This window comes from Calypte anna, chromosome 7 (genome assembly GCF_003957555.1).
Source record: "Calypte anna isolate BGI_N300 chromosome 7, bCalAnn1_v1.p, whole genome shotgun sequence".
NCBI classification, from domain to species: Eukaryota; Metazoa; Chordata; class Aves; order Apodiformes; family Trochilidae; genus Calypte; species Calypte anna.
In genome coordinates, this window is record NC_044253.1 from 23,885,539 (window position 1) to 23,903,399 (window position 17,861).

General features: G+C 41.1%; 1 protein-coding gene across 1 annotated transcript in view; it reads right to left on the bottom strand.

Moving 5' to 3' along the window:
* The window catches only part of TTN (titin), a 245,604-nt gene that overhangs the window by 174,632 nt on the left and 53,111 nt on the right, over window positions 1-17,861 (bottom strand). Inside the window, 23 exon segments of the mRNA XM_030454664.1 lie at window positions 290-571; window positions 679-957; window positions 1,550-1,831; window positions 2,032-2,310; window positions 2,520-2,807; window positions 2,941-3,219; window positions 3,325-3,603; window positions 3,745-4,023; window positions 4,153-4,434; window positions 4,577-4,855; window positions 4,956-5,636; window positions 5,734-6,012; window positions 6,124-6,402; window positions 6,510-6,791; window positions 6,888-7,166; window positions 7,281-7,568; window positions 7,689-7,967; window positions 8,066-8,344; window positions 8,692-8,970; window positions 9,058-9,339; window positions 9,815-10,378; window positions 11,450-11,728; window positions 12,415-14,451. Coding sequence (XP_030310524.1) covers window positions 290-571; window positions 679-957; window positions 1,550-1,831; window positions 2,032-2,310; window positions 2,520-2,807; window positions 2,941-3,219; window positions 3,325-3,603; window positions 3,745-4,023; window positions 4,153-4,434; window positions 4,577-4,855; window positions 4,956-5,636; window positions 5,734-6,012; window positions 6,124-6,402; window positions 6,510-6,791; window positions 6,888-7,166; window positions 7,281-7,568; window positions 7,689-7,967; window positions 8,066-8,344; window positions 8,692-8,970; window positions 9,058-9,339; window positions 9,815-10,378; window positions 11,450-11,728; window positions 12,415-14,451 — 8,895 coding nt within the window.

Genomic DNA, 17,861 nt, shown 5'->3' on the forward strand with positions numbered 1-17,861 from the left:
TCTAAGGAGAGAAATGCAGCTGTCTGTCCCTCTACAAGCAGGCATGAGCCAAATACATGGCTTAGAAATCCAGTCAAAATGGAACACATGACAATGTAGAGGTGGTTTCTTTCAACTATTTCCCTGGATAATTGGAAATAAGAAACCTGCCTATTGCTTTTTGGGAACACATGGATTCTCTGTTTTGATTGTTTTGAACTCAGGGTCCAAAGCACATGTACAGCCAACACTAAATAGCCCAGGTACTAGCTTTATAAAAAGCTTTTATGAACTTCTGCTTTTTACCAACCTAGAATAGTTAATGTAGCCATGCACTCGCGACTTCCAGCATCATTTCTGATCTGACAGATGTATTTTCCAGCATTGCTTGTCTCTGTGCACAACAGTTGCAAAGTTGCAATGTTTTCCACAAATGTGATCTTAGTGTTTTCACTTTCTCTAATAATTTCCTCCTTGTCTTTAAGCCACTGCACAGAAATCGGCTGGGAGCCCTCCACTCTTGCTTGTAACTCTACTGGTTCACCAACAACAACAGTCATGCTGTTTATTTTAGTCAAGAATTTTGGTGGTTCTGAAGAAGAAATATGCAGTTACAGTAAATAATCACAGTGTCTGTGTAAAGAAGAGCAATTCAGTGCCATTGTGAGTACTGCACAGGCATATGTGCCCACACCTTACCTTTCAGCCTCACAGTGCAAAAACAAGTGTCACTTCCTACGTCATTCTGTGCTTTGCACTGATATTCACCAACATCTGCAGCTTCAACATTAAGAATGCGAACGCTTGTGTGGTAGTTTTTAGCTGTAACCTTATACTTCTTACTATTGCGGATTTGTCTCCTGTCTTTGTACCAGGTAACGTCAAATGGTGGTGTTCCTGAAATCTCACATTCCAGGCTAACCTCAGTTCCTTTGAGCATGTCTACTGGAGAGGGCTTCCTGCTAAAGACAGGAGGTTCTAACAAGGAAAGAAAGGCACATATTTAGAAAGGAGTCGAGTTATTTGGCCAACAAACACCAGCTTCTATACATCGAGACTATTGAGAAATCCAACAGATTGGGCAAGGACTTTCCTCATTTTCTGGGCATATTATGAAATGAACTTGCAGGTAGTTGAGCATTCATAGTTCTTAGCTTTTCTATAGAAAATGTAAATAGAAAGATGAGCCTTGGTAAAGAGGGTAAAGGTCTCATTTAGATGGTAGCACTCTCCAATACAAGGACACAAAATTGACATTGATCCATTCAGGTCTGTGTTTTTTACTTCATATTTCAGCTCCTTGTTATAACAATTCCCATTATGACCTTTCTTGGTCATTGACAATCACAGAACTGGGGAACACCTAGCTTAGGGGTCATCTGCATTGAGAACCTCTCTCTTGTTCAGGCCCTGGCAGAGGAGGAGGGGCCAGGACATCAAAAAACAAACATGACATGAAGAAAAAGGCAGTCCTGAAATAAGAAATTAATCTCATATACCTACGGATTTCCAATAGATACAACCACCAGGGAAAAATAGGATGTAGACAGACATCAAGAGGATAGCTAACCTTTCACTGTGACTTTAGTGCTACAGCTGGCCTTGCCGGCAGGGTTGCGAGCTTCACAGATGTAGTCACCACTTTCGTCAGTACTGAGATGATTCATTTCAAGCACAGCCACAGAGTCAATGAATGATGTTCGGAATTTTTCACTGGCAACAATCTCATGGTCATTTCTGAACCAGACTACTTTCGTCTCTGGAGATCCATGTACTTTGCACTCAAGCCGGGCTGAGTCACCCTGCTTGACTACTTTTGCCACCTCCAGCTTCTTAGAAAACTTGGGTGGTTCTAAAAAACCGGAAAAGTGAGGTCAGGAAGATCAAAATAAATCAAAGATCAAAAGAGCAAAAAGAGCCAAGCAGCTCTGAGTAGCAAACGCAGGGTAGGGAATTAACTCGGCAGTGTATCAAAGATCATTGAGGTGGGCTTCGCAAAAAGGAAATAAAAGAAATAGATGAAAAGACTGCAACACAAGACAGAGTGCACACCTGTTACCATCAATGTCGTAATGCAAGAATCACTGCCAACGTCATTTGAAACATGGCAAGTGTAGTGCCCACTCTTAGAAGTATCCACAGAATAGAGAGTTAAGAAACCAGTAGACCCTTCAATCCCCATGAAACAAGTTGGACCAGATACAAGTTCTAAATCTTCTTTGAACCACTTTACTGTAAAGGGTGGTGTTCCTTTTAGTGAGGCTTTAAACTCCACTGTGGAATCTGGGATAGCTTGCTGGCTTTCAGGTTTTACTAAGAAGCTTGGTGGCTCTGCAGTTTTTAAGAAAAAAAGAAATATTCAGTTACATCAGAAGCGTGTAAGAACAAAAATAAGTAGTGAGGTAAGCATGGAGACAAAGTTTTCAGCATTAATATTAAGAGGTATAATATAAGAGGTATAAGATGTTATGTTATTATAAGATTTAAAGGTATTTTCCCAGCATCTCTCTCAAATAAGAAGTAGCAAAAGCATTTCAAACCTTTCACAGTCAGGACAGCACTGCAAGAATCATTCCCAGCAACATTAGAGACACTGCATGTGTAATTTGCACTGTCTGCCAGCTCTAGATTAACAATCTCAAGCGACACAGTGTTCTCATGGCACAGGCTTCTACATTTTGCACTGTCAGTTATCTCCTTTCCATCCTTAAACCATTTTGCAGTAATGGGGAGTGATCCAGAAACTTTGCACTCCATTTGGATAGAAGATCCCAGAATGGCATCCTTTTTGGTTAGCTTTTTGATAAATCCAGGTGGAATTGATTGATCTGCCCAACACAAAAAATGGCAAAAACACAAACACACTGGTTATCTTCTTGCCTTCCTTTGATAAACAGGGATTGTTATTCTTTTCATTCCCTCCCTGCTGGATTGGCATATTTGCTGAATGACAATACAAACCTAGCACAGTCAGAACTGCTTCACAGGTGCTACTTCCGAAGTCATTTTCAACCTTAAAACTGTATGTACCACTATCCTCCTTCGATACAGGTTCAATCCTGAAACTGGCCACATTGTTTTCAAAGCTCATTGTATAGTATCTACTGGGCAGGAGCTGTTTTCCATCTTTGTACCATCTTATCCGGAGCTCTGGTGTCCCAGCCACAGTACACTCCAAAGTCACAGGGTCTCTTTCAGTGACTTTAAGTGATTTAGCCTTTTCTACGATCCGTGCAGGCTCTGAGGTATAAATTGTATAAAAATGGCAGTTAGCTACACAGATAGGGGACTGGCTTTCCAAGTATTCAGCAAAGGTGAGCTTGAAGGGTCACACCTTGTACACACCTTGTACAAAAAGCAAAGCAAAGCACTTCTCCACACCAGACTCATTCTTTGCCTGGCAGGTGTATCTCCCCCTGTGGCTGAGGTCAACATCGGTGAATTGCAGTGTGGCCACACCGTTGTCAAAGGTAATATGGTGGTGCTCATCATCTTCTAGTATTTTCTCATCTTTTATCCATGACACAGATAAGGGTTGAGCACCTGCTACAACACACTGGAAGAATGCAGTTCCTTTCAAAATGCTGGTGACGTTCTCCAGCTTCTTGATGAAGGATGGTGGCTCTGTGATGTGAGATTTCATTTGTTGTTTGAAAAAGAAGTCATGGAATGCAAGAAGGGGAAAGAGAAAGCATATAGTCATTCTAGACACCACAGTTTAGTAAGGGGATGTAATGTTTAGAGTATGCTTCCCAGGGAACTGACCTTTCAAGCTGAGCCTTGTGCTGCAAGAACAGCTCCCAACTTCATTTGATATCATACACTGATATTCACCAACATCTGAGACATCACAGTTAGTCACAGTAAGAGTAAATACTGATTCTTTGGTGGAGATGGCATATTTCTTGCTGCTGAACATCGCCTTATTATTCTTCAACCACTTCACCTCAAATGGAGGAGTACCAGTCACCTCACACTCAAGCATAGCCTCCAAACCCTTCACTACCTCGGTGGGTTTCAACTCCCGGACAAATAGTGGGGGCTCTACAACAAGGAACAAGGGTAAAGTAGATAGTAACATTGAAGGGTTTTGGGGAGAGATGAAGTCTCCCCTATCTCCATCACCCCAGCTATGTTGCATAGCTGGATGATGACAAGATGTTCAAAACCAACCTTTTACTTTCAGCTCGATGCTGCAGCTTTCACTACCTGCATCGTTGCAGGCTTCACAAACGTAAACGCCACTATCTGACACTCTGGCCTGAGTGACTTTCAAAGTGGCTAAACCATCTATGAAGGAGATGCTGTACTTAGTTTGGTCAGTCACTTCATTTCCATCCAGGTACCATGTGATGTGGATCTCTGGTGTGCCTACTACTTGGCACTCAAAAGTAGTGGACTGTCCTTCACGCAAAGCTACTACAGCAGTTGGCATCTGAACAAATCTGGGGGGTTCTAGAAGATGAACAGAAAATGTGAGGCATTATAATATTTAAGGTGGTTTAAAGAAATACGAAGTTTTCCTACCCTCTCTCCCCCTAATCTATTGCGCAAAGAAGTCAGAATCACAAAGATAGAAGAATATTGGGTTGCACACCTTTTACAAACAGAGATGCTTTGCAAGTTGCAGTCCCTACATCATTGCTTATCTGACAAGTGTAGTTCCCAGAGTCAGATGTTCGAGCTGACAGGAGCTCCAGTACACTAGATGTGTCATCCTTCCAGACAGATCGACTGCCTCCAGAGAGGAGCTCCTGACTGTCTTTAAACCACTTTATCTGCAGAGGAGTGGAACCTTTCACCAGCGCTTTGAACTGAACCCTAGTATTGGGCACAACCTCTTGAGACTGAGGTTTTTCCACAAAATATGGCGGTTCTATAAAACGTGAAAAGGAAGAGAGAGGATTACTCTAAGACAATGGAATTCCAAAATTAAGAATGAGATACCTAACACAAGAAAAAGAAGGAGCTCAAACCTTTGACTGTTAAGAACCCACTGCATTGGTTGCTTCCTGCCTTATTTGTTGCTTCACAGGTGTAAGAGCCACTGTCTGTGCCTTCCAGGTTATTGATTTCTAGAAATGCAGTATTATCATGGAAAGAGTATTTGTGCTTTGCACTTGCTGTTATTTCTTGGCTGTCTTTGTACCACTGGATACTTATAGGATGTGAACCAGACACTATGCACTCCAGATGGACAAAAGATCCCTTAATGCTGTCCATTTTCTTGAGCTTTTTTGTGAATTTAGGTGGTATAATGAGATCTATCCAAGACAGAGTAAAAAGACAAAGCATAAAATTAATTTGATTGTGGCAAATGTCAGCATAGAAAAAAAAATTTTTGTATGTAAAAACGATAAAAGAGAGCCCATACATACCTAGGACATTGATGTTGGCAGAACAGCTACTGCTCCCAACGTCATTGTGAACCTCAAAAATGTATTCCCCACTGTCTTTCTTTTCTGCATGAAGCAACTTTAGAACTGAGACAGTATCTGTAACACTGATCTTATATTTTGGGCCTAATGTCAGTTCCTTGCCATCTTTGAACCATTTAGCTGTAATATCTTTCGTTCCTGAAAATTTACACTGCAAGGTTGCTGGGTCTCCCTCAGTCACATCTATTGACACGGCCTTGTCCACGATTGTAGCAGGTTCTGTTGCAAATAAAGAGATAGGCTGATAAGGGCATCTGTAAAAATAGACATCATCAAGGGACTTGTGATCACTGCAAGCCCTCAGGGTAGTACCAACCTTTGACAGTCAGAAGAGCAGAACACCTCTGTATTCCTGCCTCATTTTTAGCCTGACAGAAGTATTTCCCATCATGTTTCAGTTCAATAGACCTCACCAGAAGAGTGGCAATATTGTTCACAAAAGTAATTTTGATATTGTTGTCTTCAATCACTTCATCATTGTCTTTCAGCCAGGACACAGTGATAGGCAAGGAGCCTTTAATAGCAGCCTGAAACACAACTGTGCCTCCTCGAAGAGAACTGATGTTTTCTATCCTCTTCAAGAACTGTGGGGGCTCTGGTAGGAAGAAAGTGGCTATATAAGTACAGGCCTGGTGCATGATAGCATGGTATGGAAACGACTACTAATGAATAACCATGCTAGTGGCATTTTGCACCTTAAACTAACCTTTCAGTGTGACCTCTGAACTGCAGAGACAGCTCCCGACATCATTTGTTACTCTACATTGATACTCGCCAACATCAGAAGAATCAAACCTGAAAATGTGGAGGCTAATCAAAGCCTTCTCAATGTTTATTCTGTGCTTCTTACTGCTCCGCAAGGGTTTATCATCTTTCACCCAAAACACTTCAAAGGGAGGTGTGCCAAGCACCTCGCACTCCAAAACCACATCTGAATCCTTCAAGACTTCCATGGACTGAAACTCCTTGATAAAATAAGGTGACTCTACAGTGCAAAAGAGAGAGTGCAGCTTGTATCAATCATACTTTCAACACTTGTAAAACTGCACTGAGTTGAAAGAGAAAAAGTGAGTGGCTGGATGCTACACACACCTTTGACTGTAACAACACTACTGCAAATATCTTTTCCAGCATCATTTTTGGCTTCACAAATGTATTCCCCACTGTCTTCAGTCTCAACCTCTGTAAGACGGAGTACTGCCAAAGATTTTGCAAAAGACATTCTGTATTTTTCACTCTCTTTTAGCTCTCTGTCATCCTTGAACCATGTGATTTTAATCTCAGGAGTGCCAGTGACTTCACAGGTCAGCTCAGCATAGCCACCTTTCTTTACCAGATGGGTTGGCTCTAGCTTCTCCTTGAAGGCGGCAGGTTCTGTAGATTTAAGAAGAGTGTTATGGAAAAAAAAGGTAAGAAAGAGTGCCACTGGATCAATCCAGCAGCTGAATGTTTAAGAGTAAGAATGCAAACCTTTTACAAACAATTTTGCACTGCATGTTACTGAACCAGCAACATTGGAGACTTTGCAGGTATAGTTTCCAGAGTCTGTTGGTTTGACTGCATAAAGCTCCAAGTAACTTGCTAATGTTTCTGTCATAATATAGCAGGCTCCTCCCGTCACCAGCTCAGCATCACCTTTAAACCATTTTACTGTCAGTGGTGTTGTGCCTTTAAATGTTCCTTTGAAACGCACGGTTGAGGCAGGAAGTACATCTTGGGACTCTGGTTCTACAGTGAAGCTGGGTGGCTCTAGATTGCATTGAAAGGAAAGAATTGTCAAGACACATGGCCTGCACTTTGGGAAAGCAAAGTGTTATCACAAGAAATGTAAAAACCCAAGAAAGGTGAAATAAATTGCCAAACCTTTTATAAACAACGTGCTACTGCTGTCTTTGCTACCAGCAGAGTTGGTGGCTCTGCAAATGTAGACTCCAGCATCACTTGCGTCTAGGTGTTTTATTTCCAAAGATGCAGATCCTTCTGCAAAGTGTACTGTGTATTTGGCACTTGACAAGATCTCAGTATCCTGCTTAAACCAAGAGATGGTCATTGGAAGAGAGCCTGAAATTTTGCAGTCTAGGCGGCACGAGGTGTTAATGATGCTGTCAATATTCTTCAGTGGTTTAGTAAAGAAGGGAGGGAGAGTACGATCTGTTGAAAGTGAAAAAAAATGAAACCAAGACATAAGCAAAACAGGGATGTGGTTTTGCTTCTGGCTCTGTCGGGCTCAGAGGAGAGTAGCGGGGTTCTTTACAAAGAGTCAGTACCAACCTAGCACGGTGAAGCTGGTAGTACAAGAGCTGATGCCCACATCATTGGATATCTCAAAGGTGTACTCGCCACTATCCTCCATTTCAGTGGCATAAAACTTGAGCTGTGCGGTGTTATTTTTAAAGCTGATTCTATACTTTTTGCTGGCAGGTAATGGCCTTCCATCTTTTAACCACTTGATTTTTAGCTCTGGAGTGCCTGTGACAGTATACTCCAAAATAGCTGGTTCCCCTGCTGTTACTTGGATCATTTCAGATTTTTCAATGATTCTGGCAGGTTCTACAACAGAATTAAGTAACGTGTGTTAAGGACCAAAGGAAATTGCGCTTCCTCTCAGGTGGGAAACAATACGAGGATCACAGCACTACCCCACTGACCTTTCACTGCTAGTTCACCAAAGCAGGACTGGCTTCCTGCATCATTCTCAGCCACACAAGTGTATTTGCCACCAGAGCTCAGCTGAACACCAGTAATTTGCAGTGTTGCTAGACCATGTTCAAATGTCACTCTCACTTTGTTATCATCTTGAATGATGTCTTTACCCTTCATCCACATCACAGAAATAGGCTCTGACCCTTTCACCACAGCCTGTAATGTAATATTATCTCCAGCCAGAGCTGTCACATTTTCGATTTTCTTAACAAAAGACGGTGGTTCTAATTCAAAGAAAAGAGACAAGAAATACTCATCTGCTACTGCATCATCCCATGGAACCTGTTGCTTAAAGACAGTTTTATGGACAGTATGAGTACATAGTGCAAATCAGCTAATGAACAGTCAAGGAGAAGAGCTGCATTCCCCTGCTGGGAGCTAATGCATGGTGCTTTAAACTCAACACACTTGAAATTCAGAGATTTGACACCAGTTAAGAGTTGATACAGAATTGTCGGTACACTCCCTCCCTGCCCTCCCTAGCCACCCACAAACCCAAAGAAAAGCTATTTTAAGAAATGAAAGGTTCTTGACAAACCCTTCAGTAAGCAGTTTTCTTTCTCCCACTGACCTTTCAAGATGTATGTTGCACTGCATATGCACTTCCCGACTTCATTAGCTATCACACACTCATATTCACCGACATCTGCACTATTAAATGAGGACACCTCCAGAGAAATAACAGCTTTCTGGGAGGTCAATCTGTATTTTTTACTACTGCGAATCTGCTTCTTGTCTTTGTACCAGCTAATCTCAAATGGTCCAGAGCCAGCAACCTCACACTGAAGAACGGTGTTTGTTCCTTTCACTATCTCTGCTGGTTCAAGTGTTCGGATAAAAGATGGAGGCTCTATAAAAGCAGCAAGAAATAATTAGTCACCCAAGAAAAAAAAAAAATCAGCAATGGACTGACAGGAGCAAGAAATCAAGAACAGACCTTTGACAACTACTTCGGTGGTGCAGCTGTCACTTCCCACCTCATTTACAGCTTCACATGAGTAGCTTCCACTGTCATCAACTTTCATCTCCAAAATATCTAACACAGCCACAGAATTGACAAAGGACATCCTGTGTGTGTTGCTTTCATGGATTTCCTTATTATTCTTGAACCAAGAAACCTGGATTTCAGGAGACCCTTTGATTTTGCATTGAAGGCGTGCAGAGTCGCCTGGGGTCAGTAAATAGGATGGATCAACCTTCTTCACAAAAGATGGTGGTTCTACAAATGGGAAGAAAAGGAAACAGTAGAAGAGGGAAGAAAAGGGAAGGAAGGGGAGAGAAGGGAAAGAAAAGGTAAGAAAAGGGAAAAGGGGAAAAGGAAAAGAAAAAAAAGAAGGCCGAAATACAAAGCTTTCTAAGATTGCTTCCTAGAGCAAGAACAAAACAAGACTTGGGAAAAGATCAGTATAATCCTGGCAGAGCTTCAGTTCTTGTGGCTTCTCTTGACTTCTCCATTAACTTCTCCCATGCATGCCAGAGCAATTTTTGGATCTGGCTGGTGAAAGAGCTATTGAAGAAATATACAGTGCACCAGAAGGCAGCAGGGGAAATGAGCAAGAGGTGAACAGAACAAGAGGTGCCGGTCTGAGAAGAGTTCACAGTGTGATTTCAGCCCAAAGAAGTCTTTTGCCTGCAAAAGAAGAAATCTGGAACCCAAGAAGAGCAAAGGTAAAAAGGACACAGGACTATCTTACCTCTGACTGTGACGCTGGCAGAACAGGAGCTGCTTCCTGCCTCATTTGAAGCAGTGCACACAAAATGGCCTGAATCCTTGAGCTTAGCCAGAGGAATCTCAAGTGAGGCTATTTTGTCTTCAAAGCAAATTTTATAATCTTTCCCTGGAGGGATTTTGTTTCCATCTTTTGTCCACCCTACTGCTACTTTCCTGTCTTCATCTACCTGACATTCAAGGCGTATTTTTTTATTGATTGCTGATTGCACTGACTGCAAAACTTTAATGAAGTGTGGCTTGTCTATAATGACCATTTCAGCCTGGCAAATGTCAGCCCCAAACCTATTGGAAGCTTTGCAAGTGTAAACCCCTCTGTCACTGGTGGTGAGAAGGGAAATTTCTAACACATGTTTATTTTCCACACTGGACATCTTGTGGTGGTCTGAAGGCGAAATGGTTGTGCCATCTTTCTGCCAGGCGATGTCGATGACCGGAGTCCCCGAAACAGTACACAGGAACTTGGCAGTTTTGCCCACAAAAGTAGTGATAGATTCAGGTCTTTTAAGAAACGTTGGTGGAAATGCTTCTGCAAAACAAAGGGGTTTAGTGTTATCCAGAGGTGAGGACCAGAGATTACGGTCTTTCTTCACATTTGCCAGGGACTGAGAGCAAGAGAGGCCAGTTTGCGACTGGACAGACTTAAGCAAAAGAAGTCAGCATTGAAAGAGATAAGAGCTATTAAACATTATAAATTTTGACTTTTCATTTTGTACTTCTTGGCTCTGTGTATTGCTCCAGAGCTTGAAGTGATAGTGAACCTCCAGAGCAATGTACAAACAACAGGAAAATAAACCAAAAGCCAGAACTTCCACTCCCAAGACTGACATTTTTGCACAACACTCCCTTAAGATAGACAAGTGTGCATGCATTCCACAGTTTGTTCTACTTTCTGTAGACCCTAGAATCTACATTTAGAAAAGATCACTAAAAGACTCCTCCCACAAAGAGAAAAGTCAGAGTTAAAAAAATATAATACACTAAAAGGCCAAAAGACTTGGTTTGGTTGTTTTTTTCTTAAGAAAAAAATATAATTTTTAAGTTCTCAATAGAAAAAAAGTTCGCAGATTGAAACAGCTTTAAGACTTCTCTTGTGTTTAAGATCTATTTCCCCAGTCACGCAGAGTTTCCCCCTGGCCATGGCACACAAATGTTCAGGTACACATAGCTGCATAGCTTCAAGAGCATAGCTGAAGAATAAATGTAATGTGCTGAGATAATCACACACAGTGAAGAAATTAGATTTAAAAGCATATGCTTTGTTGTTGTCCAGAAGTTGAATAAACCCTCTTCAAGAATGTGTTCACAAAAGAATTCCATTCTGCTGATGATCTAGTTCCTCCCACCCTCTCTTTCCCCCGTTCTTCTCCCCTTTTATAACTTTTCATAGATTCTCTTTTCTAGGCACAGAAAACACCTAAATGCAACATTCTCAAAAATCATTCTTCTCTGTGCGTGTGACAGCCAAAATTAGGTATGGAATTTGTATAATAATGCCAATCAAGAGACCTACCATAAATATTTGAAAGCGTAGCAGTGAAAGCATTACAAAAATATACCAAGATAATTTATAGAGAAGTTTTTGGAAGTCTGTACTTACCAGTTACTGTTAAAAGGGCTGTAGAGCTTACACTGCCATGCTGGTTGGAAGCCTTACAGCTATACTCTCCACGGTCAACAACTTGAGGCCTTGGGATCTCCAGCGTGGAGAGATAATTGGAGGTGCGAATGGAGTATTTGTCCCCATCATATATCTCTCTTCCGGCTTTGTACCACTGGAACTTGACATTGGGAGCAGTCTCTACCTCACAGGTGAACTTGGCCACATGGTTTACAGCCACCTCCAGAGATTCGAGCTTTCTCCTCAGGATTGGTGGAACTGAAATCAGAAGCAGAGAGTAATTTAAAGCCCTGCCCAATGACATTATGAAAAATAACAATGAAGTGACTGAGTGAGAAAAAAAAAAAGGTGATTTAGTTGCAACCCACATAAATTGACTGTGAAAAAAAACCCCAAAAAACAGGAAGAAATGAAAGCAGTACCAGGCTCAGTGGACAGTGTGTCATGGTGCATAGTGACATCAGGAAATACAGTGGTGATACTGGAAAACAGATGTGAAGTAACAATGCACAACAACATGATACAAACATTTACCACACTATCCTGAAGCTGCGAAATATCAGGGTATGAATGAAAAATTGTGCTAAAATTGTGCAATGACTCTAAAGCGTGAGAGAGGGTACACCAGCGAGTAAAATAGGAAGAGCAGATCCACTTCAAAGGCAACAATGGGAAGAAGTTGTCTGGACTGAGATACAGCTCGTCCTGACTGCTTGTGTGATGAGAACAGAAGCAAAAAATGTCCTGACCAAAGATGGGGGTGAGAGAAGTGAGAGACTCTGCAATGTGGTGAAAGGAGACCAGAGAGAGAAACAAAGCCCTCTGATTAATATCATGATGCTATTAATATTGTATCTGTATCCAGAGATACAGACACACACTAGGGCAGTTTTATTAGTACAGCAGTGTATTAGAAAAGCAGTGTTTTATCCTCATAATCCAACCTCTTTTAACAACTGTGAGTTTTGCCGCTGTTGCTCTTTTTCCACCTTGACTCAGTGCCTCACAGGTGTACTCTCCTTGGTGAATCTCCCCGCACACTTTGCTTATTACTAGTGAGTATGTGTCCTGACCTTGCAAACACTTGAATTTGTCACCTGAAGACACCAGTTTACCATCAAAGTACCAGTTCACCTCTTTGGCATTTCTTATGACAGACACCAGCTTGACACTCTGCCCCTCCTCCACAACAGTATCAACCAGTTTTCTGACTATGATGGGGAAATCCTTTTTGCCCAGCTCATCTTCGAGCTTCTCAGCTCTAGTTTCCAGACATTCTTGGCCCTCTTCCTCATATATTTCTTCCTTTTTCTCCCTCCTTTTCAGTATTTCTGTGGGTGTTCCAATGGGAACGCCTGTGGAGGCTACATCAGCAATACTTGCAGCTGCACCCACATCCTTGATTTGACTGTGCTCTGTCACAGTGTCGATTACTTGGGGAGACAAAGACTGCTCCAGTGCTATTTCTGCTTCCATAGTCCTCTCAGCCTGCTGGGGCTCCAGCTTGGAGCTTTCATGGCAGGGTTTTTCTGTTTCCTGGGGTTGTTTCCCTGCCTTTGAACACTGGCCTAGTGGGCTGGCAATACTGACGATAGGTTGCTCCTCCAGGGAAACGTTCTCCAAGGGGACAGCTTGGCCCGCAGTGAAGGCCAATTCAGAGGGAAATCTGGGTTCAGTCTTCAGCTCACCTTGCATTGCCTGGAAGCCCTTGAAGACCTGGACATGGTCACTATCTATGGCATGGCTCTCAGTGGTGCTTGACACCTGTAGAAGGGCTTGGGAAGTCTCTGTCTTCAGAGCAGCCATTTGCTCTGCCTCTTTGGGAATTATTTGCTCTTTGGGCAAGAGTATCTGTGCAGCTACAGTCCCAAGGCATCCTGGAATTTGTGTCTCCATCACTGCTGCAGGCACCACACCCTGGAGGCCAGCAGAGAGTGTTTCCACGGGCTCTGCCAGAAGTCTGCTTTTCTCTTGTGTTGTGGCCACCTGGGAGACCATTTCTTCAACACTCTGTGCAGCCAGGCAGGCCGGTGGCAGGCCAGGCAAAATGTCCTCTCTGGGCAGTACATGCTCCACCTGGCTCATCTGGAGCTGAAGGAGGGCTGGGGGCTCTCTCATGGCCTCAAGACTGCGTGCTTCTTCCATGGCAGGAAGCTCACCAACCTCCTCATAGGAGAGGGGGCTTTGGTCCTCTGCCACCACAGAGTGTTGCAAGGCTGGGCTCTGCCTGCACACAGTATGCTCCTCAGACAGCACAAGCAGCTCAGCAGAGCATGCGACCTCACCCAGGGTGTTCACTGCCCTGCACGTGTAGAGCCCAGCGTCCTCCTCTGTGCACTCCTGCACTGTCAGGGAGCCTGAGCCACCAGGGTGGTGAGCAACAGAACGATGTGTATCAGAAAACAGCTGCTCACTCCCCTTAAACCACTGCACATCGGGGCTTGGCTCCCCAACCACAGTGTACTCAAAGACTGCAGTGGAGCCCTGTGCACACCGCATGCTCTCAGGCTCCCTGGTAAAGCAAGGGACCCCTAAAAGCCGCTGCCTCACCTGGAGGTGAGCACTACATGTGGTCTCACCATGTACATTGCTGGCCACACATATGTACTCACCCGCATCCTGCACCCCCACATATGGCAGGATGAGGCTATGGTCATTGCCAGCAAACACTAACTTACAGTCTATGGATGGGTTTAGCTTCTTACTGTTGCAAAACCACTGGATTTTGGGAGGTGGGCTGCCAGTAACAGTAACAGAGAACCTAGCTACATCTCCCTGCCAGACTTCAATATTTGAGATCTGTTTGAGGAAAACAGGAGCTTTGCCCCCATCCTCCATTATTTTTGTCTTTGCTTTGCTGGAATAAACTGGTTTTTCAGGCTCAGATTCAAGTGTTTTCTCGCTATCAGGCAACTGAAGGCCGATGCTGTAGCCTTCGCTTCTTCCTTCCTCAGAAGACACAATAAAAGAGCTAGTGATGTCTGTATGGAAAAAAAGATGTTTGGTTTTACTAGAATGCTTTAGAGAACAGGTGTATATAGCAGTAAACACTATTAGTGCAACTATTTTTGTATATCTAGAGGCTTTCTCAATCTTGTACAACTGTTAACAATGAACATGAGGTCCTTTTTCTGCCAAATACACACCTGCCAAAAACAGGGAGGCATGCTGTGTTGCCAGGTTACGTATGAACTTCCCATCTGGATCAACATGGGTGTTCCTTTACACCTGACATCACAGTATGGCTTAGGCATATCCCCAGGATGTCCAGTGTAAGTCACACTCAAGCAACATTGATGCATTTTACAAATAAAATTAAAGTTGTATGAATCACATGTATTTGTATGTACACTCATACAAACAAGTACAGCAGTGCAGTGCTAAGACCCTGTTTTAGTTCAAAATGCCGAGTAAAAACGTAATTACAGAATTAGGATTGGAAAAATAACACAAACTTTTCAGCACACAACCATTCTTATGATGCAGTTAGTTCAATCTCTTTCAATTCTACCTTTTGTCTGATACACTAACACATTACTTCTCTGTTATCAGCTTTTTTTCGGGTTTTGTCATTAAACCCTTATGCTTACAACCCCATTATTACTAAAATCATGACTTTTCACTCTTTATTTAATATTGATTTAAATATCTGCTTTTAAACCCCCCCTGTCACAACGTTGCTTACTAAAACTCTCACAATACCAGTAAATAACCAGTGAATAAAAGGACAGGGTACTTTTAAGATTTTTCTTTTTCTTGCCTTTATGAATTTAGACATTTATGTGTCAGACCACTTTGTTGTAATGGTGGTTTTAAAATCAGAGGAAGCAGACACATTCTCTGAAGACACTTGACACAAGAAACATCAGTTAAAACTGAGACTTTCAGGAATGGAACAAGGCATCAATGAAAAGCACGGCGCAAATAAAGGAAATCAAATCCTGTTACCCCTACTGAGTTGAATTTGCTCAGTTAAGGTCCACAGTATTTGATGCTGGAAAGATAGGACAATTGTTCAGAAAGATTAAAAGAAGCATGAATGTATAAATGCCTGCAGGCACTCTCATGGTGAACCTTGATAATGGAGAACAGCATTTACAATACTCAATTCTTTCTTCTTGGTGTTAGAAATTACTAATCTTGCTACAATTACCATAATGTACATGACATAGCACAGTGCATACAATGATTAACTACAGAGAAGAGGTGCTTTGGTAAAAAAAAAAAAAAAAAAAAAAAAAAAAATCTCTCAGTATTAGCTACCAGCCTTGTTAAAATGATAGTAGTTTCCTCAAGAAGACAACATGCTAGTGAATTTAAAAATGGATGGTAAATTAAGCCCATAATAAAGCATAAAAACTGCAGAATGGAAGCATGGAAGCTATGCTAACACATATGAAAATGCTTTATATACAGGAGTGAGGCATAAAAAAATGCACTTCTCTGTGTTCCTGGATATTTATGAAAGAAAAATACATATATTGTTTTTCATTTTAGTCATGTCTGTGAAATTAATAAAATACAAGAAGCGATGGGCTTAAATAGTTTACATATTTATTTCACAAATTAACCATACATCTTAACATTCCATACACATTGATGACAAACAAACATAACCCACCCTTTGTTTAAGTACATGGCTTGCAGAAATGAAGACGACATTAAGCCTGACAATAAAATGGTGAGTTTTGTAATTCCTATGAAAACATAAAATTTTGAAAAGTGATGGCCAATCATGGCTCTAAACTATGCCAATTGTCACAGAATAAAATTATTCAAGACTAGATTACTCCAAATTTATACTACTGTAGCTTAGGTGAGATTTTGTCTCTCTATAAGTAAATGATAATTCTCCCGGCTAATATATGAAACTTGAAACAAGACATTTAAACTTACATAAACTACAACCACTGCTAAACAGGTAGAAATAAAGATACCTGGCCATATATTTCAGATGTGAACATGAACTTGGACCTATTTTGCTTATGGCTTCAAAAAAAAAAAAAAAAAACAAAACAACAACAACAAAAAATTATGGGCCTGTTTCTAGTAAAAAATTCAGTGAATTTATGTGCAAATAAAAAAAAGGGTCTTTGACCTCTTTGACTTCAGTCCTGAAAGACCTCTGAAGTCACAGCTGACATATCTCATTAGACCATACCAGCTTCCCTAGGGACCTCTGCTGTCTAATGAATCAGTTAGTGGCACACACCTACAGAAGGAATGGATTAAGGACACATCATGAAGCAATTCTTTCCCAGCACAGTGTTGGGTCAGACACTCAATTTTCTCTCTTCTTCCACTATTACCTTTGAGAAATCACAATAGTATTGCCTTTTAAGAGTGAAAAGATCTTAAATATTTATCATGGGATCATTACTGGAAAGAAACTTAAGTGGCACATTGATATTTGCCTAACCAGTCATTTTCCTGGTACGCTGGATCATTACAGCTTGCTACTCCTCACTTAATGTTTATATCAAACAATATAATAGGGCAAAGTGTATCTTTTTATCAAAAATTACTATCCAAGGTGTGTATGGGATAGTCTTAAAGACTATGGAGCTTCTGAGGCACGCTGACCTCAGTGTAAGGACACATCAAACTCAGAAATAAGAACACACATGAACATAACTGAATGTGTTGAAGGAATAGTTCTTTTATGCTACAAATCATGATGCTCATTAAAGCAGTTTTCAACGCAACTGACACTGCTGTTAATAACTGAAAGAAGATAATTAACAGGTAATTAAAGTAAAAATAATTTTTGCTTAGAGCTGTTGAACTCAAGGGTTCATCTTGGCATATAGATAACCAGAAAAATGGCACATATATTAGGGAGTTGTTTAACTTCTGATAAACATTAATTAATAACTTTCACATTTTAACATATTTTCTTAATCTATTTATCATTGTTCATTTAAAATAGATTTAGTTCTGATTTAATTGTCACTACTGCTGATTCCTCCTCCTGAATATAAGCATTACTTTGAATAAAAAAAAAAATATAAGCACATTGAGAATGTTAATATAAAAATCCCTTCTGCTGAGAAAATGCCACAGGTAACAACTGAATGTATTCTAGTTATTTCTGGTCATAGTGACACATAACACACTTAACTGCTACTAATTAAAAAAAAAAAAAAAGAAAAGAAAAGAAAAACGGAATACGTAGAGATTTAGTTCTAATGTGGAACAAGAATACTGACCAAAAATCTCTCATTTCTTTACTACTATGTAATTTTTATTAATGACATTGGAATATGGGGACAACCAAAATTATTTTAATGAATTTACAGTTACATCATTGAATTATTATGCTCCCTCTTCTTTCCCTTTAGCTTCTAAAGATACAGTACAAAATGTATTTCCAAGCTTGTTACTTGGTAAT